Raw genomic sequence first — 26586 nt, 5'->3', positions numbered from 1 at the left:
CAGATGGGCGGCATATAAAATAATAATAAAGTTGTTGTTGTTGTTATACTGAAAGGCCTTTTTGGTATTCTTGCAAATACGTTCGTTTATTTCAGGACTGGCCCAAGACATTTTGGCCCCTGAGGCAAACCCCCAAATGGTCCTCTCCTCCCCACTAGAGAAGAAGGAGTGAATGATGATCTATATCAGGAACAAGTGGGGAAGAAAGATTGACATCAGGATCTGTTGCCCCTGTGGATCCTGCCACCTGAGGCAGTGGCCTCACTTGGCCTCATGTGTGGGCCAGTCCCAGTTTATTCATAAGCGTATGGTTCCATGTTTCGGTCAACCAAGGTAGCTGACCTGTTCACTTATTTTATTTTAGCAGCTTTTATCCTGGTTATATTGCTTATGCTATGGTGACAAAAGCAGCAAACTTAGTTAATTAGAAGGACAGATAAAGGTTGGGGGTGGGGGAATGGCATTTTAAACTGGAAAATAGGAGTCTAAGATATTAGTCCTATACTCAAATTATCCAGCAGTGAGCTCCATTGAGCTCAATGGAGCAGACATGTAGGACAGTGATCTAGTTTATTGTGTTGTCAAAGAATAGAATGCTGTTGGGACACTTGTTATGATCACTAAAACTGAACATGGAATATTTAAGCCATTTTTAGAACAAATGAGAAAGTCACATAGGCAAAGAGTTCAAGTTAAATAAGCAAATAAAGTAACTTTTTATTCATGAGTTTTGGAATCAGTGGTCTAGAACTGAAATGTCTCATTCCTATCCAAATGCACTTCACATAAAACAACTGTGAGGGGGTAATTCATTGTTTATTCCAGGTGACTTATTTAAACTTTGAATAGCTTACCCATAGCAGGTCAGTGCAACAATAGCTTTCCCCAAATGTGCTCTCCCTGACATTTGCGCTTTCCCCAAAAAGCTCTTTGATGGTCTGCCAGAACTCAGATCCCTTGAACTTAATTCTTCCTCCGCTTATTTTTGAATCAAAATGAGGTGACTTCTTCATCATTCTCTTGAGGTTACAAGCAAACGCAGGTGATCCGTATTAATGATCCATTGGCCTAACACTACGGTTCTAAAAATAACGTTGGAAGGCTGCCCTCCTAGAAAACGAGGCCAGGACAAATGAGACAAGCTTGCCCATTGTCCGATTCTGTTCGGGTTCCTGCAATTTGGCAACTATTGTTGATGCCCCCAGTATAAATTCACAAACAATGTTTGGAAAACCTCAGAGGTCTCCGGATGTGTGGGACACCTCTGTGATGGTGAGTCACTCTCTTGTGGAACATATGGTGTTAGATTAAGAATGTGATCTTATATATACTTTCATGGAAGCAACTCGTGATGAATTCAGTACTTTCAATTATCACTCTGATCCTTCGCAGAGTTAGGCACACACAAATTCATTGATTTAAATTGGCTTAAGGGTTCCTAGGGATGTATAAAGCATTGATTTGTGTTCTGCTCTGTAGTCTTTTCATACAGCTCCGTTTCTATTCTTTTGCAGTTCAGCTTCTGATGAAACTATTATTATTATTATTATTATTATTATTATTATTATTATCATCATCATCATCATCATCATCATTATTATTATTTAAATTTGTATACTGCCCTATACCCACAGGTCTTGGGGCAGTTATGTCATTAAACTCTCCATCCACTAAGATAATAATGCAGTCGGTTGTCGAACGTACAGTGGTACCTTGGGTTAAGTACTTAATTCGTTCCAGAAGTCTGTTCTTAACCTGAAATTGTTCTTAACCTGAAGCACCACTTTAGCTAATGGGGCCTCCCACTGCCGCCGCGCCGCCGGAGCACGATTTCTGTTCTCATCCTGAAGCAAAGTTATTACCCTGAGGTATTTCTGGGTTAGCGGAGTCTGTAACCTGAAGCGTATGTAACCTGAAGCGTATGTAACCCGAGGTACCACTGTAATCCGTTCCGGAAGCCCATTCGGCTTCTGAAATGTTCGACAACCGAGACACAGCTTCTGATTGGTTGCAGGAGATTCCTGCACTCAAGCGGAAGCTGTGTTGGACGTTTGACTTCCAAAAAATGTTTGAAAACCGGAGCATTTGCTTCCAGGTTTTCGGTGTTTGGGAGCCGAAACATTCCAAAACGGAGGCTTTTGGGATCCGATGTTTGGCTGTGTCAAATCCACACCAGTGCAAAGGAAACAGAATGCAAATCTGTGGGAGGGGGCCATCAGCCATGGATCATTTGTGAACAGCAAATACCCAACATATTATCTGGATTGATATGCATCCTGGGCGTGGGATGAATAAGCGAACGTTGTCAATTTCCATTCCCGTCAGAATTCTCTGACCTCTCTGGGCACCTAACCTTCTGTTGGGTCAGTGGTCATGGGTTTTAGGACAGGAAAAGAAGGAGCGACGCCTCAAATGGTCCTAAACAATGATGGCTGAGCATTTTGTTGTTGTTGTTTAGTCGTTTAGTCATGTCCGACTCTTCGTGACCCCATGGACCAGAGCATGCCAGGCACTCCTGTCTTCCACTGCCTCCTGCAGTTTGGTCAAACTCATGCTGGTAGCTTCGAGAACACTGTCCAACCATCTCATCCTCTGCCGTCCCCTTCTCCTTGTGCCCTCCATCTTTCCCAACATCAGGGTCTTTTCCAGGGAGTCTTCTCTTCCCATGAGGTGGCCAAAGTACTGGAACCTCAGCTTCAGGATCTTTCCTTCCAGTGAGCACTCAGGGCTGATTTCCTTCAGAATGGATGCGTTTGATCTTCTTGCAGTCCATGGGACTCTCAAAAGTCTCCTCCAGCACCAGAATTCAAAAGCATCAATTCTTCGGCAATCAGCCTTCTTTATGGTCCAGCTCTCACTTCCATACATCACTACTGGGAAAACCATAGCTTTAACTATACGGACCTTTGTTGGCAAGGTGATCTCTCTGCTTTTTAAGATGCTGTCCAGGTTTGTCATTGAGCATTTTACTTTCATACAACTAGGATTATCTTCCTAGGAGCAGCCTTCTCCAAGCTTTGACTCTCAGTGTTGTTGAACTACAACCTCTTTCATTCCTCAGCACTGGCCAGGCTCTCTGGGGGGCGATGCTGGTTTTGGAGACCCAAGGTTGGGGAAAGGCTGTTAAAATTTTTTAATCTTCCAGCAATATTTTTAGACTTCTTCTTTTGCCTTCTATGGTGTCTGCTGCTTCGCATGTCCATTCCAACAATTCACTGTAACAACTGAGACGCTTGTTCCAATTCTCTCTCTCTCTCTCCCCCACAGAAGTTCCTGATGTTCTTCTTCCTGGTCCTTGCCCTCTTGGGGACCTTGTGTAACGCCCAGTGCTCAATAAAACCAACTGACGAAAAGGGTAAGAATTCAGTGTTTGAATGTTGCCATGCTTAAAAAAACAGGATTTACGGAGGCAGAAGATGCTCCTCATGATTTTTCTCCAGCATGATCTAGGGTTGCACAAGAAGGACACTCCCATGAGTTACTCTGATGTTACTCAGGTATAAAGGTGATTGCTGCAGAGATGCCCTGAACTTAGAGTCTCTCTTTGCAGCCAGTGAGAATTGAGCCTTTTGCTATCTATAAGGCCCAATTCCACCATATGAAAAGGCGTGTTTTCTGATTCTAGGGTTATGCTCTACTGCAACCTTTGCCAGGTGTTTTGGATTACAGTTTCCGTCAGGGTTAGGAAGAAGGAACTGGACGTTGACAGTAAATTTAGAATTTGGCATATTCGGAGTGAATATGGGCTTTCAAAACCTTTTGCCGGGTTGGGAAGCGGCAGGCACAATATCAACTGCACTTCACCTGTATTCAAAGTTTGGCAACTTGGGGGACCAGAAGTTTGGCAGCAAATAGTGGGACCAGAAGCAGCAGAAAGGCCAGGAGAGAGAGAGAGAGAGAGAGAGAGAGCGCGCTGGCACAGGTAGATCTGGCTGGCTGTTTTTCTGTAAACAGAAGTGATGTATAACACAAGAAGAAAGAATGGATGTTCTGAAGCTGAGACCCACACCATAGCCTCCAAGATATTCTAAATTCATTCATTTATTTTTTTGACAAGGCTTATTTATTTGACAAGGCGCTGTGGGTTAAACCACAGAGTCTAGGGCTTGCCGATCAGAAGGTCGGCGGTTCGAATCTCCGCGACGGGGTGAGCTCCCGTTGCTCGGTCCCTGCTCCTGCCACCCTAGCAGTTCAAAAGCACATCAAAGTGCAAGTAGATAAATAGGTACCGCTCTGGCGGGAAGGTAAATGGCGTTTCCGTGCACTGCTCTGGTTCGCCAGAAGCGGTTTAGTCATGCTGGCCACATGATCCGGAAGCTGTACGCCGGCTCCCTCGGCCAATAAAGGGAGATGAGCACCACAACCCCAGAGTTGGCCACGACTAGACCTAAAGGTCAGGGGTCCCTTTACCCTTTACCTTTACCTTATAAACAGCCTAGTTGTTGTTTTTTGAAAAACAACTTCTAGGCAGCTTACATGGAATGATAGAAAACATTTGTTTATTTATTGCTTCTTAACATTTATATAAAAGGCACGCCGGTGGCACTGTGGTCTAAACCACTGAGCCTCTTGGCATTGCTGATCGGAAGGTTGGCGGTTCCAATCCCCACGATGGAGTGAGCTCCTGTTGTTCGGTCCCTGCTCCTGCCCACCTAGCAGTTCGAAAGCACGTCAAAGTCCAAGTAGATAAATAGGTACCGCTCTGGCAGGAAGGTAAACGGTATTTCCGTGCGCTGCTCTGGTTTCACCAGAAGCGGTTTAGTCATGCTGGCCACATGACCCAGAAAAACTGTCTGTGGACAAATGTTGGCTCCCTTGGCCAGTAAAGCGAGATGAGCGCCACAACCCCAGAGTCGTCTGCGACTGGACTTAACTGTCAGGGGTCCTTTACCTTTACCTTTTTAATATTTATATAACGGCTTGAAAAGAAAAAGAAGCTCAAAGCAGTTCATAAGCAAATAGCAAAAAAGTCATGGACAGGTTGACTGAAGCTTCACTGAAGCAAGTCATCTTGTAGCAAGCAAAAACCCCAGTTTCTGACTCTGGTTTTTATAAATTACTAGATTCCGACCAGCATTGTTTGTTTGTTCTGCACATTTCAGGATGCTTTAAACATGGGAGGTGGCACCGTGTGAATGCTGTATGGAAAACTAACAACTGCCAAAGATGTGAATGCAAACCAAAAGAAATGATATGCTGCAGCTTGTAAGTTCAAGTTCTAAAAACAAGCTTATGGGTGGTTTTTTGTGGTTTTTAATTGCTGGCATTTCTTTCTAAGTACCCAAGAACATATGAGACATGTGGTTACATATGCAACCCTAGTTTATCCAGTACATGCTTGGGGCTGCAATGCTATTTATAGCCTTACCTGCGAGTAACTCCATAGAATTCTATGGGACTTGTTGTTTAGTCGTTTAGTCGTGTTCGACTCTTTGTGACCCCATGAACCAGAGTACGCCAGGCACTCCTGTCTTCCACTGCCTCCCGCAGTTTGGTCAAACTCATGCTGGTAGCTTCGAGAACACTGTCCAACCATCTCGTCCTCTGTCGTCCCCTTCTCCTTGTGCCCTCATTCTTTCCCAACATCAGGGTCTTTTTCAGGGAGTCTTCTCTTCTCATGAGGTGGCCAAAGTATTGGAGTCTCAGCTTCACAACCTGTCCTTCCAGTGAGCACTCAGGGCTAATTTCCTTAAGAATGGATGCGTTTGATCTTCTTGCAGTCCATGGGACTCTCAAGAGTCTCCTCCAGGACCAGAATTCAAAAGCATCAATTCTTCGGCGATCAGCTACAACTCCCATCATCCCCAGCCAACTACAACTCCCATCATCCCTAGCCAACAGGACCAGTGGTCAGGGATGATGGGAACTGTAGTCGCAAAAACATCTGGAGGGCCGAGTTTGCCTATGCCTGGAATAGGATGTTCCTATTTTCATTGGATAAATATTGGAGGGAGTGCACTTGTATGTAAGATTGCTGGAAAGTAATGCCTGTAATAATTAATATGTCAGGTTAGAGATTGTTTTCTGCCATTGAATGAATTCGCATGCCTCTGAAGTGGTTCTTCGTCTAAATTCCATTCCTAAAATTTAAAACCACAAACGCTGCGGCCCTCTGGAGACTGTGCTGATTTTGACTCTTAGTTTTCCTGTCATCTCTGCCATATGGCCTGACTCTCTGTCTTCATTGTTTATAGAGTTTTCAGACCTATCAACTACGACAGGGAGAAGTGTGTTGCCATGTTCCACAAGCGAAGCTGCTCTATCCGTGTGGTGAACAAGACCGATCCTGCAAAACGTTGTGAGGTCTTTGCTGGCGTTGGTTAACACCTGTCTGTGGGTTTCTATTCTGGCCAGGTCTTTTAGGAAGACAAGGGGCAATAGGCCAAGGAATGTAATTCTTCACATTTATTTAGGGAACCACAAATGTACTAATTTCAACCTTTCCTGGTTATTATCTTCTCAAATACTCCACCTCTATTACCAAGCAGCTTCTGATTTTGTAAGATGAGTTCATTCATTGTTTTTTTTTAATCAAAAAAAGAATCGCAGCTTGATTACTCAAATGCACCAAAAAGCTATCATAGATCACTATGCAATGATTTAGTTTGATTTCCTGGTCATTCATTATCTAGTACAGTACTTGAAACAAAAATTCCCCTATAGGAACGAGCTACAGAAAACATTCTCTAACTACTCTAGGATGAAAACATTGGAAAGCAAACTGAAATTTTTCAACATGGGAACAATCAGGTGTCAAGTCAAATATCAAAAAGAAAGTATATCTTTCAATGCTTGCATTAATATTAAACCTCAAATATCTGAAAGACCGTCTTTATCCCTTCAGACCATCTTCCATATTAATATAAGCTGAAAGAAATCTTTTGGTAGTTCCAGCATCCAAAGAAATGGAAGAAATGGAGATCTGGGAGAGAGATTTGTCTGTGGTGAGGGTTGTATGAATATGCCTGAATCCATTCCAATATTCATTTGAACTAACATTTGGTATTTTCTGTTCTACTGCAACTGGTTTATTTTGCACAAGTCTGTGTTCTGTTTTTTATTTAGCATACAATAGAAAGACATATCCCAACCACCAACAGATATTTACAAATCCAGTACTTTCCCTGTGTGTTCCAGAGGGGCAGCCCCATTAGCATTTTGCAGCAAAAATAAATAAAGAGCTTTAAAGACAAAATGAACTAAGTGACCCACCACAAAGCCATCCGTGGCCGCAAACCTAACAAGGGGCAGGTCCACACCACACACATCTAATGCACATTTAAAGCACATGATTTCCCTCAAAAAATCCCAGGAACTTCAAATGATATGAAACCTTTTGTGCAAAATTGTTAAGGGAACCAAGTAGCCCATTTTTTTAAATAATAGTTTTAATTAAGTTTTCCATTTTAACAATCCAATCACATCACATTGAATATTCCAAATTGTACAAATACATATCATAAAGTCCAAATATTTTGCCAAATTATATTTTTTTTTTGTTGGGGGTTCCCATGCTTCAAGTTCAGTAGGGTCCAATCATCTCATTTTTCTACTGCCTTGAGTGTCCACTAGTCCCTTCTTTAAATTTCCTGACAGTAAGAGCTGTTCGACAGTGGAATTTGCTGCCAAGGAGTGTGGTGGAGTCTCCTTCTTTGGAGGTCTTTAAGCAGAGGCTTGACAACCATATGTCAGGAGTGCTCTGATGGTGTTTCCTGCTTGGCAGGGGGTTGGACTCGATGGCCCTTGTGGTCTCTTCCAACTCTATGATTCTATGATTCTAAATCCCAAGTAGCCCATTTTTAGCCTGTGGAAAGCATTAAAATGCTCTTGTACGGCAGTTGCAAGAAGGGGTTTTCCATGTTGATCCCTGCAACAAGCCCCTCCCCACGCATGATCTCCTAACTGAGGGCCTTCTGAAGCTTCTCTCGCTGTGAGAATCATCAAAATCACAGAACTGTAGAGTTGGAAGGGACCCCAAGGATAATCTAGTTCACACAAACAGATTGTCTGAAAACTTGCTATATATTCATTGGTCTGTGTTTGCCTGAGCTTGAGTCTGGACTTAGGATTCTGAGCCCCTGTGTTCTGATTCGATACATGATATCCAATCACAGAACACTTCAGGATTTGGGCCTCTGCCACTGGCCCTTGAAATCTGAGTCATGATTCGCAGCTTGGAAGTTTAGACAGCCAATCACGTTGGGGGTGGGAGTGGCCCAGGCCTTCAGAAATGTATATAAGCAGTTGCTTTGCCTCTGTTGTCCAGTTCTGTTAGTTCAATAAAGGTTCTTGCTGTTATTGCTGTGTCTTGCCTCGTGGGAGCCCACCTACACTTCAACTTATATACTAAGTAAAACTTAAATAAAAAGGTATCTGTGCTGGTCCCGAGGGCTAACCGTGCGGCGAGGTCCGAGTCCAGTCCAAGGTTGAGGGTGAGGTTGAGGGTGAGGTATGGAGGCTGCCTGTCAAAGCTGAACTCTGGTCCAAGGCAGGGAGTCGGGTGAGGTCAGGAACTCTGGCAGGAGAGCAGGACAGGGTGCAGGCAGGAACAGGCTACCAACAATGTTGCTCCCGCAACCTGGGACTGGGGCTGGCTGGCTTTTATCTGCCCTGAGGCATAGGGCGGCCCCAGTCCACAGGTGACTCGCCTCTCCTGGCCTGGAGGCGAGCACTCCTCCTGCGGAAACTTAGTTCCCTCTGTCTCTCTGCCCTGAGCCTCTGGAGCTCAGGAGAGGCTGGAGGGTTACCCGACCCAGAGGTAACCTCAGCTTCCCCTGACGGGGCTTCCCTGAGAGTGGAGCACCTGCAGGCAATGGGTCCTCCATCTCCTCAGGAGCCAGAGCAGACTCAGCTGGTGCCTGCACCCGAGGATCCGGCACAGGTGAGGACCCTTCAGGCTCATGCCCCAGCCCCGGCTCAGCTGGTTCTGGTGGCGGGGACTCCTCTGCAGGCTGGGATTCCTTGGGTTCAGCCTCTGAGTCCGAATCCCAGGCCATCACAGTATCTATGGAAACCAATAAGGACAGATTCACCCATCCCAAATGCAGGCATGCAACAGCCTGGATGAGGAGCTGCCGTTGTGAGCACATTAGGTGATATAATATGCTCTTTCTCTCCTCTAGCACTTCTAAAGGTAAAGGTAAAGGGACCCATGACCATTAGGTCCAGTCGTGACTGACTCTGGAGTTGCGGCGCTCATCTCCCTTTATTGGCCGAGGGAGCCCTTTACCTTTACCTTTAATGGCCTATCACAAACTCATCTAGGGCCGCAAACCTCACCATGCCTGCTCAGTAGCAAGGCCCACTGAATTAAGTGGGGCTCACTCCCAGGTAAATAGGCTTAGGATTGCAATTTAACTACAGTGGTACCTCGGGTTAAGTACTTAATTCGTTCTGGAGGTCTGTTCTTAACCTGAAACTGTTCTTAACCTGAAGCACCACTTTAGGTAATGGGGCCTCCTGCTGCCACCACGCCGCCGGAGCACGATTTCTGTTCTCATCCTGAAGCAAAGTACTTAACCTGAAGCACTATTTCTGGGTTAGCGGAGTCTGTAACCTGAAGCGTATGTAACCTGAAGCATATGTAACCCGAGGTACCACTGTATCTTGATTTTACACTTCGGTGTGAACTAAATCTGATTTCATTTCCCTCACTCAGGCATTAACAAAAGGGCGGTTTAGCACCCTGTTGATATTTTACTAAATAGGCCACCTTTGTATCCTGGATTGCATGAATTCCCGTGGTCATATTAAACATTTACAGGCCTTCTCCTTTGCTCAGTTTAATTCACTTATATAAGTCTCCTTTGTAATGCAACTTTTCATAAATGTGAAGCTCATACAGAAAGTGGCCATGGGTTCGTGCCCATCTGTTGAAATGTAACATACAAAGTAAGGTAAAGGTAAAGGGACCCCTGACCATTAGGTCCAGCCGCGGACGACTCTGGGGTTGCGGCGCTCATCTCGCTTTATTGGCCGAGGGAGCCGGTGTACAGCTTCCGGGTCATGTGGCCAGCATGACTAAGCCGCTTCTGGCGAACCAGACCAGCACATGGAAAAGTCATTTACCTTCCCGCTGGAGCGGTACCTATTTATCTACTTGCACTTTGATGTGCTTTCAAACTGCTAGGTTGGCAGGAGACACGTAATGTAATGGGTTTTAAATATTTGTCGTGAACATGCTTCTGTGTTTGACGGCTTGAAATCCTCAGACTTTAACTGAGGAGCACAGTTGAAGTCTACACAGGTAACAAAGGAGATTTTCACATGAAAACAGCTACAGTGGTACCTCAAGTTAAGAACTTAATTCATTCTGGAGGTCCCTTCTTAAACTGAAAATGTTCTTAACCTGAGGTACCACTTTAGCTAATGGGGCCTCCTGATGCTGCCGCGCCGCCGCCACGCAATTTTGGTTCTCACCCTGAAGCAAAGTTCTTAACCCGAGGTACTATTTCTGGGTTAGTGGAGTCTGTGACCTGACGCGTCTGTAACCTGAAGCATCTGTAACCCGAGGTACCACTGTATAATGAGTGATGCATCCTACTGGTTTTTAAGATTCGTGGTAAAAAACAAACTAAGGCTGCAGTCACAACCCCACTTACTTGAGGGCAAGTCCCATTGTGTAGATGTGGTTCGGTTTCAGCCTTAGCGCCCATCTAGCAACGAGGAACTTCTACGCACGCAAAGTCAACAAGCAACACTTCAGGGCGAGTGGAGAGGCAATGAGACCCCTTCCTCCATTGGAACAGCAGCAACTATCTATCAGTGCAGGGCGAGACCACCTCTGAGGCCACGTGAGGTGACCGCCTCAGGTGGCAGGATCCACAGGGGCAGCAGATCCCAATGTAGATCTTTATCCCCACCACCACCTTGTTCCTGATGTTGATCCTCGCTCACCCCTTCTTCCCTAGGGGAGAGGAGGGGTGCCGTAGCGTAAGGTTACCAGACGTCCCCATTTCCCGGGGACAGTCCCCAGATTTACAAATCAGTCCCCACAGAAAATCCACTGAAGTTGAAAAGTGTCCCCGGATTCATTGGAAAAAAATCTGGTAACCTTACCATAGTGTGGTTCACCTCAGGTGCCAAGAACCTTCCATTGCAAAGAACGAGGGGCGTGAGGGAAGCATTCATGGCAGGAGTTATGCTAGGATGGGCAGGCAGGACAAAATCTGCTTGATAAGTTTGTGTCGACAGATCCCTCCACCATCCCTAGCACTCCACAGTGCTATTTTTCTAGAAGACCTCCTTTGTTCTCCTGGTTTTGGCAATGGGGCCCACCTGAGAGGTTCTGGCAAGTTCCGGCTGAAAGAAAGCCCCAGAACTCCATGTCATGAAGTTTCTTGTGGCTGCTGATGCCATAACGATGCCCTTAAATTCCCTGTGAGAAATGTATCTAGGAACAAGACATGACCTTAAGTACATGATCTGGCCAAGCTCATTCCAAGTGACATTCCCTTCCTCCAAATGGCTGGAATTGATGCTAACCAAACATTCTCAATTAGCACGCTGATTCGATTTCTGGCCTTGGTTGCTATGGATAGCTGTTTTGCTCGGTTTGTGGTCATTTTATATTCTTCTTCAGGCTACCTCCATTCTTCAATTCTTTGTTGTTGCTTTTTTGTGTGCAAAGAATGGATATAGTCATCTCAGAAGCTGGTGCTGCCTACATAGCTTTGAGCAAGATGGATTATGCTGGTGTTATGAAAGACTTCAAATAAGAGGCCAAGATAGGGCAGGAGTTATTCAAAGCTACAGAGCATTGAGAGGAACGCTGTAAAAATTAGACTGATATGGGGAAATGTGAAATTTGGATGCTGCAACATCTGGCAGAAAACGCAAAGTTAATAACACTGTTGTGAAACTTAAGGATTTATATGCTTGGGTTGTTTTTGTTAACGAGGGACGGTTTTAATTTTCTGTTTCCCTTTGTCCCTGTTTCGCCTTACGTAGAAATGTTGGAAATGTCTTCCTAAGAGTTGCGAAGTGGGAGGGAGAGATGGCTATTCCTTGGACCTCAGCTCCTGCCAGGTCTCTAGAAGTTAAATCTCTGAGTGGAGGTTGGATTCATCTTGACTCTTGTATATTCGGTGTCAATGTACACAGAGAGAGGCACAAAATAAACAGCTTCACCTCCCATTTCCTCTGGCAATAACTGCTTATCCAGACAATCGATGTTGCTTAATTTGTTTGAACCGCAGCTCCACTATAATATTAATCCAAATACATTGAACATGATATTTTCATGGGAAACTATATTTTAAAAACCATGTTACTCTGTCGTATCTGACTTGGAAACCCAATGACATGGCAGAAACACTGGAATGTCCAATGTTTGATTGCCATTTCCATGGACCATTACTATACTACACGGGGAACAATTACTCTGGGGCTTGGCACCTAGCTAAAAGTCAGAAGCAGAAATATTGAATACTCCCCCCCCCCCATCCCGCCCGCAATAAACTTACAAAACATATAAGGTGATAAGGAATGGATATTCAGCTTCTACGAAACGATCATCTCGTGGTCTTTTCTAATGTCTACCTTTACAGACTTTTACAGCTTTCCCACAGCTTGCTTCCTGCCTAGCTAATATTTGCTGTGCGGAAATTTGATTAAAGCCCATTACCGTGGAATGTTCCCCATTCATTTCCAGCACTGCCTCTAATGAATAGAACGATTTCATTCTCCATCGGTAATAAGATACCAAATTAAAAGGTATCGTCCCATGGAACGGCTTAGTTGCAGATTACTCCTTGGATTTGGCAAGATCCGTTAGATTTTGCAAGATCTGTTACGTGTCTTTTAGAGATAGGGGAGAAATTTGGTTCAATTCAGATTTTAATTCCACTGATCGGGGCGAGGGCTAAGATAGGGCCGCCAACCTTCTGATCGGCAAGTCCTAGGCTCTGTGGTCCCGATGGGCCATTAGCCACCTCATTAACTTTGCCTTTAAGGTGCCAAGACTCTTGTTGTTTTCGCTGCAAAAGACCAAGAGGGCACCCCTCTGCAAATTCATTACTCTTGAAAGGAAACACACAGGGGAGGTGATTTATTTGATTTGCTGATGGTTGAGATATGCATGTCTATTGTGTTCTATAATAGATGGAAAAGAGTATTTTCCCACTTCACTGGATGATGAAACAGAAGGCCTGTGCAGAATGGGGGGAAAACAGATTAAAGTTTGAATGAGAAAGGCAATGGAAATAAACGCCAAGGAAAAATCTGTACCCGCTGCCTTGTAGAACACCTTCAGGAGAAGAAAAGGCTATGTGAGGTCCTACACAAATCCAGAGTGGAGTCCCTAAGACGGCTGGATGGCGTCTTGTATGCCTCTTTCCAGCAACTCCCGCAGACAAGCTGGTGCCAAACGTATTGCTCTGCTTTCTTTTGGATCACATCAGTGAGTCCGAGAGGCATGTCATCCGGGCAGCCCAGGACCCCCATGCCCAGTGTGTCTGGGCAGCAGTTCACCCCCAGAGGCGCACTCCATTGTCTCTCCAGACAGACAGATGCATATAGTTTATTTCCTGTTCCCCAGGGTTCTTAAGACTCCCCAGGGTGGAAGAAAACCTGAGAGCTTATCTTTTTGGAGTTGATTTTGTGATAGGCTAACCCATTGTCCAGGACACGGGTGGTGCTGTGGGCTAAACCACAGAGCCTAGGACTTGACGATCAGAAGGTCGGCAGTTCGAATCCCCGCGACAGGGTGAGCTCCCGTTGCTCAGTCCCTGCTCCTGCCAACCCAGCAGTTCGAAAGCACGTCAAAGTGCAAGTAGATAAATAGGTACCGCTCTGGTGGGAAGGTAAACGATGTTTCCGTGCTCTGCTCTGGTTCGCCAGAAGCGGCTTAGTCATGCTGGCCACATGACCTGGAAGCTGTACGCTGACTCCCTCAGCCAATAAAGCGAGATGAGCGCAGCAACCCCAGAGTCGGTCACGACTGGACCTAATGGCCAGGGGTCCCTTTACCTTTACCTTAACCCATTGTCCTACTTCTGACCGCATGTCTCCCTCCTAGTTACTGAAATGCCGACACGAGTCCACCTTTTAACTAGGGCTCGGCTACCGCGGGCGATGCTCTCCGCCGAAACTACATGTCCAGAGGGGAGTCTGTCATGTATTGAAGTTCTCATCCTGGCCACCAGCGGTATTGTGTACAGTCATAACTTGGGTTGAGGTAGCTTCAGGTTAAGCATTTTTGGGTTGCACTCTGCGGCGGCCCAGAAGTAACGTAGCACATTACTTCCAGGTTTCACTGCTCGCGCATGCACAGACGCTCAAAATGACGTCATGCGCAGAAGCGGCAAATCGCGGCATGCGCAGATGCTCGGACAGAGGTTGCGTTTGCTTCAGGATGTGAACGGGGCTCCAGAACGGTTTGCGTTTGCTTCAGGATGCGAATGGGGCTCCGGAACGGATCCCGTTCGTATCCAGAGGTGCCACTGTATATAGTTTTCACTCAGGTCCACGTCAGTTAATTTAGGCGGGAAACCCTGGGTTGTTGTTGTTACGATGTTGACAGCCGGCTGCCTATAAAAGCAGGCCGGCTGAGCTGTTTGCTGTTCAGTTCAGTTCCAGCTTACTTATAAAGAACTACTTAGGAGAAATCTCTGTGTTGTCTGCTATGTCCACCCACTACTTAATCGAGTCCTTAAGATGGCTGGCAACTCCCGCCAAATGTATTGCGCTGCTTTCCTTTAGACCACATCAGTGAGGCTGAGGGGGGCCTTGTTGTCTGGGTAGCCCAGGACCAACATACACATTGACCAGGCTTGCACCCCGGGGAGCTCATCTGAGTGCTGCTAACGCAATGGTTTGACTTCACCCCCGGAGTCGCAATCCATTGTCTTTCGAGACAGACGGATGCCTACAACAGGAAGATGCGTTCAAATTCATCACTGAATATAATCAAATGCTTTGATCACTTCCTTTGGGATCCCAAGTGCTATATGATAGGCTGAAATCTTTTATTCCCCCTACCACCATTTATTCACACATAATATTGTTTATTAAAAATTCGTTTAATATGACATAGTGATATGGAATTGCATTAAGATAAACATGTATTTTGATTGTCTTGCTTACACAAACACACCCAATAAACCATTCAGATCAACGGAATCACATTTAGCAAAGCTTTTGGCAAAATTCTAGCAACAACAACAATAATTTGTTTTCACGTCTTAAAGGTTAATTGCCGCACCCCAGTCTTGTGGAGTCACCTATATGTACTGCCAACCCTAACACGGCATCTTAAAATCGATTTCTTATGCTATACTACTCCTGGGGGGTGGGAATTAAATAACTTTCCCTTTGCTCCTGTTCCTTTTGAATCAGCTTCTGTATACAGAATAATATTTATTCATGATAGCAATAATCATAATGCAAACTCCTTTCTACTGTCCCAAGCAAACACTGATTAGCTGGATAGAGCCATATAATTTGCTTTTCTAATAAACCAGCCCCTCCCCCCCGCACTTCTAAAAACTAGCATCCTGGTTTCAAATCTGCTTTCATATCAGATACAAGAAAAGAGTAGCTCCTGTCACTGTTTCTGAGCTTTTAATAGCAGCCCGCGTTGCGCAAATAAATCTAGCGAAGTTTTCCAGTAGCTGCGATTCTCTCTCTTCCTAAGTAGGAAGCCTAATAAGGGTTGCCAAGTCGTTACTGGATTGCCAACTGACCAGGAAAAACACCACCACCAATTGGCCTTTCTCTTCACATTCTCGCCTACAGGGTATGTTTTGAAATAATCATTTTCTTCTACTGCCATTTCTGAAGCAGCAGCCATTTCTGAAGCAGTACAGTTGTCCTTTCCATCACTTGTCTCTCCCCATATCTGTCAAGCGTCCCTTATTTGGCGGGACAGTCCCTTATCCCAGCGCCGTGTCCCACTGCTGTCCCTTATTGATGATGTCTCTTAAATAAGCTACTGAAGGTAATGGGGCCCTTTCTATGTCCAGCTTGCTTTGTCAACAACAAATTGTTGCTGTTTTTTTGTGTTGAATATATGCTATATGGTAATTTATGGACCTAATAGGTATGTAAAGCCATTTGCACACAACAAAATATGTATTTTATAAATGTAATTGTTGATCTCTTATTTTGGCTGCTGATCCCTTATTTTCGAGGCTGCTGGTCCCTTATTTTCAAATCTGTAAGTTGACAGCTATGCTTCTCCCCATATCACAGGATCCAGCTTCAGAGTTTAGGTGGGGTGGGGTTTTTTTTTTGCAACAAGCGTTGAAACAACAGAGAACCAGGGCAAACACTGCAGTTCAGGATGGGGTTACTATTTGCTGCAAACCAATGAATGACGGGGTGGGTTGTGTGTGCACAGCCTACAGGCGTGATTAGGTGCCTTAACGAAGACAGAACTGCACGCCACATCCTCAGACTTTGACTGCCAAGCCCCATGGACAAATATTTCCATTTTGACTCTTTATCAACTTTCCTGGAACATCTGGCTGCTGAATGCTAGGAGATAACGGCTGAGTGAGATGTGTCAGCTGGCTGATCCAGCGTGGCAGTTCCTAGGGGCTGGGTTCCTATTCTTCTGCGTCTGTGAATATTTCTTATATGTTCGAACACTGCCGGTTGACTGTTAGTCCACCGCTGCTAATTTCACCCCCCCCCAATTTTTTTATTAGTTTTCACAATATTATAAACAAACAGACAGACAAACAAACAAACAAACAAACAAACAAACAAGACAAACAAACATAAATCATAACCTTATTGAAAATTACACTTATTAACTTTGTTACGTGACTTCCTCGCTTCCCCTTGGTTGAATTTCATTGCATGTCCTTTTAACGGTTTTCCAAATCCCAATTTTTATGAAATTTAACTTAAACATTAACATCCTTGGATCTTCACCTTACCTGATGGAATTAAACATATTAATTCATCACTTAACATAAATAAAATCCTAAGCCCATTAAGTATCTGCAAGCTATTTTCAGTTAGTTTAACTTAACAAATTTTACTAAATAATCATTAAATTTATTCCACTCTTCCTGATGATACTCCTCCTTCTGGTCGTGGACTCTTCCGGTTAGGTCGGCTAGCTCCAAAAAATCCATCATCTTCATCTGCCATTCTTCTATTGTTGGTAATTCTTGGGTTTCCCACCTTTTAGCTAAATAAACACGAGCAGCAGTTGTGGCATACACAAATAATTTAACATCTTTCTTGGGCAATTCCAAACCTGTTATTCCAAGAAGAAAGGCCTCTGGTTTCACCAGAGGTTTGGAGAAGTAGAAAATACCTTTTTTAAAAAAAACAACAACAACCCAGAGGTAAGGAAAAAACAAAGAAAGCCAAAAGAGCAGTGTTAGGATTGGTCATGCTTAGAAGCCAGGGCCAATAGGGTGCAGTTCTTGGACCCCAGAACCGAGAGAGGTCCCAATCGCAGCTCAGTGGCCCTGGGCACGACACCTTTGCTTTCTTTCCCCCACTTGTTACAGAGCAGGTGTGCTGCTGCTGCTGCTGCGGAATGAAGACGCTCCAGCTGCATCCGCCATTTTTATTTCCCAAGGTGCTTTGCTCATGTGGGTTCTGTCCTCTGCAGTAGCAAAGCACCTGCTCAGCAAAATGGTGTTTTGTTGTTGTTTTTTTAAAAAAATAAATTTTAAAAAGGGAAACATATTGCTGCCACCTGAGGGTGGAGAACAGAGATGGAATGCATGGATCCACCTTTCTTTCCTTTGTTTGGGAATGAAGGAGCGTCTCCACCCCCATCGATCTGCCCGGACGCTGAGGTCCAGCGCCGAGGGCCTTCTGGCGGTTCCCTCACTGTGAGAAGTGAGGTTACAGGGAACAAGGCAAAGGGCCTTCTCAGTGGTGGCGCCCGTCCTGTGGAATGCCCTCCCATCAGATGTCAAAGAGATAAACAACTACCTGACATTCAGAAGACATCTTAAGGGAAGTTTCAGGGAAGTTTTTAATGTATGACATATTAGTGTATTTTTGGTCTTTGTGGAAGCCGCCCAGAGTGGCTGGGGAAACACAGCCAGATGGGCGGGGTACAAATAATAAATTATTATTATTATTATTATTATTATTATTATTATTATTATTATTATTATTAGGAAAGAGGACCATTCATTCCCTTCCTGCTATCAGGCAAGGAGAAGGGAGGAAATGACAGGATGATTTTCAATCACACCCATGCACCCTTTTGCAGGTAGCATGAGACCCACCACCTAGATAGAAGGGCAGAGGGGTGGGGGCCCCTTAGAGGGCATCTTGCTCAGGAAACCCACAGACTTGGCAGTACCATTGTCAGTCACCCTGGAATGCTGAATGGCGGTTGCAAAAGGAAAAGGGAAAATGGCGGACAGTGGGAAGAAGTGGAATTCTCTGCTCATAACAGGGATGGGGAATACTTGGCCCAGCAGCAGGATGCTGCCGGGCTCCAACTCCCATTGGCCTCGGACAACATAGCCAATGGATATGGATGATGGATGAGTCTATCTCCAATAACTGCATCCCCTCGCAAAATTGTATTTTAAAATTAAGTTTAAAAACGTGAAAGTTTAGATCGGGCAGCCCTCCAGTGCCACGTAGCAAAGCAGGTGAAGGATGAGAGTGCAGGAATAGATTCCCCACTCCTGAAATTCAGAGTCACTGAATGTTCTCATAGCAGGCTATCAAGAGTCACTTCTTTTAGGATGTCAAGATAGCAGTGGAACCTGCAACACTAAGGTCCAGTGTGTGCTATTAAATAAATAAAGCGAAACGACAATTTTTTAAAAAATGGAGGAACAGGATAATTCATGTCCTCTGTGCTGCAGGGCACAAACTCAATTACTTGCCAACTCCTTGGTTCTAAAATGTGTGGGGAGCTTCCAGAACTTGAGTGTGGTGGCATTGCTGGACGGAAGGTGGTTCACTGGGGCCCCAATGGTGGAATTCGAATGGCAGCGCCCTTCCTGATAGGTGGAGGGGGCATAAGCCCCTGCCGCCTATGGGAACCGGATCTTAGCCTGCACCCTGCTTTGGCAAATGGGGATGCAGCCTGGGATATGGGCTGTGCTGGGGGGCGGAGCTGAAGGAGCCAACAGTGGGCTTCCCTCAGATCCGCCTCTTGCCCATTTAAGCAGCCCACACCTGGGGCACAGCCGGTTTGTTCCTGCGCCAGGTTTCCCCATCCCACCCACCCTCAGTTTAAGCTGATAGTCAATGACTTTGCTGTGGCTGCGGTGGTTGTGCCATTCTTTACAGTAGGAATATGCTCACCAGGATAATGGGCTCTTACCTGGTGGTTTTGCCTAAAAAGGTAAAGGGACCCCTGACCATTAGGTCCAGTCATGACCGACTCTGGGGTTGCGGCGCTCATCTCGCTTTACTGGCTGAGGGAGCCAGCGTACAGCTTCCGGGTCATGTGGCCAGCATGACTAAGCCGCTTCTGGCGAACCAGAGCAGCGCACAGAAACGCCATTGACCTTCCCACCAGAGTGGTACCTATTTATCTACTTGCACTTGGAAGTGCTTCATAGCAGTTCCTCACAACTGGTTGGGCATTGGGGGCAATCCCTTGTTTTGGGCAGAGGGGAAGTTGTAGTCCCCACCTGCCCCTCCAAACGCTGGGGTATCCCATTAAAGGGATCCGGGCAGAGTGGCCATGTTTGTGTGCCCAGGTGGGGCCAGGGCCAAAAGCACTCCCCCAGACGGCGGTCCCTGTGGGGGTCACCCTATTGGATGTAAGTCTTAGTGAAGGACCCATTATTAGGAACCCCCACCTGGATTGACCACGCGTCACTTCCAGCAGGCAGGCTGGAAGTATTTAGATTGCCCCAAGCCAAACCTCTTCCATCTGTATTCAATAAAGTTGTGGCCTGTTTTTACCCAAAACCCAGTCTGATCGGTCTCTTATTTATATGGGTTGGGGTATGGGAAGTCCGATGCCTTATCCTGCAAGTCTCCTTCAGACAGTTGTCCTCTGCAAATTGGAGAATGGCAGATACTGCAACTTGGTGGTGGTGGTGGTGATGATGGAGGAGCTAGCAGATATAGGTGAGGTCCAAGCTTCAAGACTCTTAAGGTTCAGCCTAGGAGTTAAATAGGATTCTGCTGACCGCTTATCCTCAGCGAATCCTTGGAGAGTTCCATCTGCCTGGTCGATACAGGTATCATCTCATATTCCTGCGCTGAGGAGCAGTGATGGCAACCCAGAATGAGGGCCTTCACTTCTTTTTTGAAGTTCTTGTTGAGGAAGCCGTAGATGACGGGGTTGATGCAGGTTGATGCCATGGCGACCAGATGGCACAGGGAGAAGATCAGATCGTGGATACAGTGGGGGATGAATTTGTAGTTCCAGTCATCGATGGTGTTGAAAACATGAAGCGGCAGCCAGCAGACTGCGAAGGCGGTGACCATTAACACCAGCAGAATATTGATCTGCTTCAGGTGGCTCGCCCGGCAACTGCACTCGTGCTTCTTCCGAAACATGTCCTCCCTCTTCCGGAGGCGCAGGTAGATGTTCAGGTAGCACACCGCGATGAGGAGAAGAGGGATGCAGTACTGCACGAGCAGCAAGACAGTGGCGTAGGTGAGCCTGTAAACGTTTGACGGCCAGGAGGGGAAGCAAACGACCTTGCTCGCCAAAGAATCCGTTCTGCGGAGCTGCTTTGGGGAGACATCGTCCAAGATGCTGTAAGTGACGAAAGGCAAGGACAAGAAAGAAGCAGAGATCCAAGCGATGGCAATGGCCAGGTAGGCTTGGGAGAGGCTGGGCCTCCAGCCGGTGGGCTTTATGATGAGCTGGTGCCTTTCTAAAGCAATGAGCACAAGCGACAGGATGGAGACGGTCAAAGACGTGCACTGGATGAACAAGGTCACCCTGCACATGGCTTCGCCAAATATCCAGTGCTTCAAGAAGACTGTGGTGACAGTGAACGGCAAGCAGAATATGCACATCGTCAAGCTTGAGGCTATCAGATTGGCGATAAATATGTTGGTGACGGCGGCTTTCTCTTTATGTCTGGCCAGGATGCCGATGAAGCACAAGTTTCCTAAAATGCCTACCAGGGTCTCCAAGCTGTAAGAGGCGACTAGAAACAGAGTAATATCTGTGCTGTTTCTACATGGCTGGATGGTGTGGAAGGGGAAACTCCAGTTGCTCTGGGGTGGAGACGATGTGTTAGAAGCCACAGTCCTGTTCATTATGGAGCCAAAGAGGTGTGTCGTTGGTCGGAGGGTTAGGAACTTCCTGTGATCTTACTACAATCTGTCGGGGTGATCTGCAAAAGGGAGAGACGGTTTTATTTCTTACTGACACAGTCTCAACACTGGAGCAGACTAGGGGATGTAAAAACGTCTTGCAGCAGTCACAACTTTCTCAGCGGACTCTGTGCACATCCGCACTGCATTCAAAGCTCTCTTATACCCTCCTTTTAACAATTGTGGGGGATCCTGGCAACAACAGCTTGTTAAAGATGCTGAAATGTGAGGTCAGTACCCATAACAAACTACACTTCCCAAGATCCTTTGGGGGAAGTCATTGTGGCGTTCGTACAGAGCCCCCGGTCGTCTCACGGACTATTGACCCATACACCACTAATCCGCTGCCACAAACCAGGTCCTCCCTGAATCACTTCAGTCTCAGTCAGGTTCTCAATTAATAAAGAAGATTGTATTTTACTTCAGACACAACCAAACCTTTACGGCATTCCAAATGTTGTTGCTCTTTACTTTCGTAGTCTTATTTTCCTCTCTCTATCTCTTCTACCTCCCCACACTCAGGAACCCACGGCCCTAACTGTCTCTCTATTACCAACTGCCTTTCCCAACCAGCCAACCCACTAAAACCAACCAACTACCCACCAACAACTCCCAACGAACTCCTCCCAGAGCTGGTTTTATAGTCCCACTGACTCCACCCCCTAGGTCCTGACTGGGCAACCTGTTTAACTATTTCACCTCCAGCACTCTCTCTTATGTTAATGTCACAGTCATGACTGTTAAAAGTGGTACAAGAAAGGGTTTAAACCAGGGCTCAGCAACCTTTTTCAGCTGTGGGCCAGTCCACCGTCCCTCAGACCATGTGGTGGGCCGGACTATATTTTGAAGGGGAAAAAATGAACGAGTTCCTATGCCCCACAAATAACCCAGAGATGCATTTTAAATAAAAGGACACATTCTACTCATGTAAAAACACACTGATTCCAGGACCATCCACGGGCCGGATTGAGAAGGAGATTGGGCCACATCCGGCCCCCAGGCCTTAGGTTGCCTAAAGGTAAAGGGACCCCTAAAGGTAAAGTGGCCGACTCTGGGGTTGCGGCGCTCATCTCGCTTTATTGGCCAAGGGAGGCGGCATACAGCTTCCGGATCACGTGGCCAGCATGACTAAGCCGCTTCTGGCAAACCAGAGCAGCGCACGGAAACGCCGTTTACCTTCCCGCCGGAGCGGTACCTATTTATCTACTTGTACTTTGATGTGCTTTCAAACTGCTAGGTTCGCAGGAGCAGGGACCCAGCAATGGGAGCTCACCCCGTTGCGGGGATTCGAACTGCCGACCTTCTGATCAGCAAGTCCTAGGCTCTGTGGTTTAATTCACAGCAACACCCACGTCCCTTTTAGGTTGCCTACCCCTGGTTTAAACATAACGAAGTGGCTCTAACCCGAATGCAAATCCTAAAGATTTCTGCCCCTGCGTAATCTCAAGGTGGATGACACTTGAACAAGTATGACAACACAGACATCTCATGCACAGCTAAACATAGCTTTGAATGGGATTGGGATAGTTTATGATCCCAGCTTCCACTTTCCTTCAACAGGAGACAAGGTCAGCCAGCTCCAGAGATTTATGCTGAGCGGGATTTTGTAGAAAAGTTCCTTTTGGAGTTCTGGACTTTCAAAGTCATATTTTAAAAGCCGAGTTTCTTTAAACTGTACAAATTTACCATGAATGCATATTTTGTGACACTTTTTATTTAAATAAGTGCATGTTTAATTATGTAAAATGAAGGCTGAAAATGCACTTTCAGATGATTTCATCCATTTGGAGTTCAGTAAAAATTCCTTTTAGAAAGCCCCAAGGAAAACTGTACACATTTCTTCAAATCCAAATTTCTCGGTGTATGCCTTAGAACTGATCTTGTAACTTAAAGAAATCAAATCATACACATAAGACACTGATGGGTTGCGCTGTTTGAACGTTCTTCTTAAGGCTTGCTTCCCCTAGACTTACCTAAATCTTACACATTATCTTTCAGCAAACACAGAAATACTCATTTTCTCTACTCATTCAGGGTCTCTATCTCACTACCTGCCATGCAACAACAAAACAACAACAACATAATAAGCCTTAAAGATCTATGTTGGGTTCAGGAGAGAAAGATGTTTCAGTATTGCCAGTCTATGTTTCAGAATGATCTATTGCCAGAAGGTTCTGAAGGCGCGGGGATAGAAATATCTGATTTTGTTAAAATCTGTTAAAATTGTGGCATGGTTTCACTGCTTCCATGTCTAAAAATGCCGTGGGGGAAAAACAGCAAGGCATATCCTACCATAACATTTCTACTTGAGGGTTCTCTGTGCCATCCGCAGCATACATTATATTCCTTTCCCAGGGCCACATAAGGGACCAGGATGCCACAATCCTCAATCATATATGGAACACAGAAACACTCTCTTTTCCTTCACCTATAAACCACATTTCTCCCCCGTCTGTCTTCACATACACAATGCGCTCTGAGGGCGACTCCTGTGAGCCTGATCCTGATGCCTCCTTGGAAAATACAAACTATTTGTTTGTTTGTTTGTTTGTTTGAAAAAATCACAATCTTAGCAGGGGTTTCATCGTTCTTTCATCGTGCTAACTGATTGGAGAGAGTAGCCGCACGGGGAATTTCCAAGAAACCCGTCCATCACTCCTTATTAACGATCGTTGTAAACCACTCAGGGCAGTGGCGTAGCGTGGGTTGTCAGCACCCGGGGCAAGGCAAGTAATTTGCGCCCCCTAACCCGTGGATTTGCACCCCCTGACCCATGGATTTGCGCCCCCTAACCTGTGGATTTGCCCTAACCCCAGATGTTGCGCCCGGTGCGGCTGGCCCCCCCTGCACCCCCCACACTACACCACTGACTCAGGGAGCCTTTTTTGACCAAAGAGTGGGTTAAAAATACTTTTTAAAAAATCAATAGTGAGTGGATAACATACCACTAATTCTAGAATGTTCTAGGGGCATGGGCAGCAAGTTGATTTTCTGGCTTACCTTCATCACCCACTTCTAAGTGCTTTTTTCCATGCTCTTGTGGATGCTGAGTGGGGAAAGTACCGTATTTTTCACTCTATAAGATGCACCAGACCACAAGACGCACCTAGTTTTTGGAGGAGGAAAACAAGAAAAAAAATATTCTGAATCTCAGAAGCCAGAACAGGAAGAGGGATCGCTGTGCAGTGAAAGCAGCAATCCCTCTTGCTGTTCTGGCTTCTGGGATAGCTGCGCAGCCTGCATTCACTCCATAAGAGGCACACACATTTCCCCTTACTTTTTAGGAGGGGAAAAGTGAGTCTTATAGAGCAAAAAATACGGTATGTGCAAAAAGACTCACCTTTGATACCCACCAGGAGCATATCTGCTGCAAACATACACCAGGGATCTCCACCGGCAGAATCAAATGAGCAACAGGCCAGCAAAACCAGCATCCAATCACCTTCCTGGGCTTTAAAACTCGTCCCTCTCTTTTCTCTTTCAGTATGAAAAAATGGGTGCCAGCTCTTCGCCTCAATCTCTCTACCTCCAAAGGGACGTTAGTCCTGGAGTTTTGATGGGAATACAAATCTCTGGCTCCCTCTTGTTGTCTCCTTAGAAAAGAAGAAGCAAACTCTTAGCTGCAGGAGAAAGAGAGAAGGAACGTGCAAATGACGTGAAGCAGCGAGTCAATGAGCATGGCAGCCAAATGAGTATAAACAACTCAGATTGGCTGCATTCATCCTTATATGCAGCCTGGGCATTGCAATCTGGGGTGGTGCTTTTTTTGGTCACCCATGGGGCATCTTTGATCTGTTTACCAGATGGCTCTGCAGAAAGTCACTCCCCGCATCAAGGCTTGGCACGTCAGCCAGGGGTGGGGTTTTGCCTTACAGTGACTCAGAGTCAGACCAAGGCTTGGAGCACCCAAGGGAATCAGTCCAGCTGGGGCAAATGGGACAGCAATACAGTGGTACCTCGGGTTACAGAAGCTTCAGGTTACAGACTCCGCTAACCCAGAAATAGTACCTCAGGTTAAGAATGGCGGCGTGGCAGCAGCAGGAGGTCCCATTAGCTAAAGTGGTACCTCAGGTTAAGAACAGTTTCAAGTTAAGAACGGACCTCCAGAACAAATTAAGTTCTTAACCCGAGGTATCACTGTGATAATAATAATAATAATAATAATAATAATAATAATAATAATAATAATAATAATAATACTTTATTATTTATACCCTGCCACCTGGCTAGGTTTCCCCGGTTGCTCTGGGCGACTCCCAACAGAACACTAAAAACAGAATAAAACATCATCCATTAAAAACTTCCCTAAACAGTGCTGCCTTCAAATGTCTTCTAAAAGTCAGATAGTTTTTTATTTCCTTGATATCTGACAGGAGGGCATTCCACAGGGCGGGCGCCACTACCAAGAAGGCCCTCTGCCTGGTTCTCTGTAAGCTCACTTCTCGCAGGGAGGGAACCACCAGAAGGCCCTCGGAGCTGGACTTCCGTGTCCAGGCTGAACGATGGGATGGAGACGCTCCTTCAGGCTGAGGCCATTTAGGGCTTTAAAGGTCAACACCAACACTCTGAATTGTGCTCGGAAACATACTGGGAGCCAATGTAGGTCTTTTAAGACGGGTGTTATATGGTCTCAGCAGCCACACCCAGTCACCCGTCTAGCTGCCGCATTCTGGATTAATTGTAGCTTCCGGGTCACCTTCAAAGGTAGCTCTACGTAGAGCGCATTGCAGTAGTCCAAGCAGGAGATAACTAGAGCATGCACCACTCTGGCGAGACAGTCTGCGGGCAGGTAGGGTCTCAGCCTGCAGTGGAGCTGTTAGACAGCTACCCTTGACACAGAATTGACCTGCGCCTCCATGGACAGCTGTGAGTCCAAAATGCAAGCAAATGAGAGCTACACAGGAGGAACATGAAGCACTCGATAGAAGCCATGTTGCTGTTCTTTGGACAACTATCCAGGAGGGTAATCAAAGGCTCCTAACTTCCATGTGTCCTGCTTTTCCTGGGACAGTCCCGGAATTACAGAAGCCGTCCCGGTTTTTTATTTGACCCCGGAATGTCCCGATTTTCCTTTTTCCTCCCTTTCACATAAAAGGTAAAGGTAAAGGTAAAGGGACCCCTGACCGTTAGGTCCAGTCGTGGCCGACTCTGGGGTTGCGGCGCTTATCTCGCTTTATTGGCCGAGGGAGCCGGTATACAACTTCTGGGTCATGTGGCGAGCATGACTAAGCAGCTTCTGGCGAACCAAAGCAGCACACGGAAACGCCGTTTACCTTCCCGCCAGAGTGGTACCTATTTATCTACTTGCACATTGAGGTGCTTTCGAACTGCTAGTTGGCAGGGGCAGGGACCGAGGAACGG

The 26586-nt window shown here is 46.0% G+C and overlaps 2 protein-coding genes across 2 annotated transcripts; one reads left to right on the top strand and one right to left on the bottom strand.

The window, feature by feature from the left end:
* The first annotated feature begins 315 nt into the window (after positions 1 to 315).
* MSMB (microseminoprotein beta) lies at positions 316 to 6324 on the top strand. The gene is made up of 4 exons (XM_077929546.1): positions 316 to 333; positions 3268 to 3355; positions 5103 to 5205; positions 6195 to 6324. The coding sequence occupies exons 1-4, from the start codon at positions 316 to 318 to the stop codon at positions 6322 to 6324; spliced, it is 339 nt and encodes a 112-aa protein (XP_077785672.1).
* A 12915-nt stretch (positions 6325 to 19239) lies between these two features.
* Positions 19240 to 21241, bottom strand: NPY4R2 (neuropeptide Y receptor Y4-2). Its single transcript, XM_028728440.2, has one exon. It carries the CDS (start codon positions 21166 to 21168, stop codon positions 20062 to 20064), a length of 1107 nt encoding a protein of 368 aa, XP_028584273.2. The 5' UTR covers positions 21169 to 21241; the 3' UTR covers positions 19240 to 20061.
* Positions 21242 to 26586: the final 5345 nt, after the last annotated feature.

This window comes from Podarcis muralis, chromosome 6, assembly GCF_964188315.1.
Source record: "Podarcis muralis chromosome 6, rPodMur119.hap1.1, whole genome shotgun sequence".
Lineage (NCBI taxonomy): Eukaryota > Metazoa > Chordata > Lepidosauria > Squamata > Lacertidae > Podarcis > Podarcis muralis.
The sequence above is the reverse complement of the archived record's forward strand: the minus strand, read 5'-3'. Positions and strand labels throughout refer to the sequence as shown.

Bases quoted from the DNA above. Each gene is read 5' to 3' on its own strand.
- MSMB (XM_077929546.1), top strand. The intron at 3,356-5,102 runs GTAAGAATTCAG...TGCACATTTCAG, and splicing joins AAAACCAACTGACGAAAAGG to GATGCTTTAAACATGGGAGG. The intron at 5,206-6,194 runs GTAAGTTCAAGT...CATTGTTTATAG, and splicing joins GAAATGATATGCTGCAGCTT to AGTTTTCAGACCTATCAACT.
- NPY4R2 (XM_028728440.2), bottom strand. From the start codon at position 21,168: ATGAACAGGACTGTGGCTTCTAACACATCGTCTCCACCCCAGAGCAAC.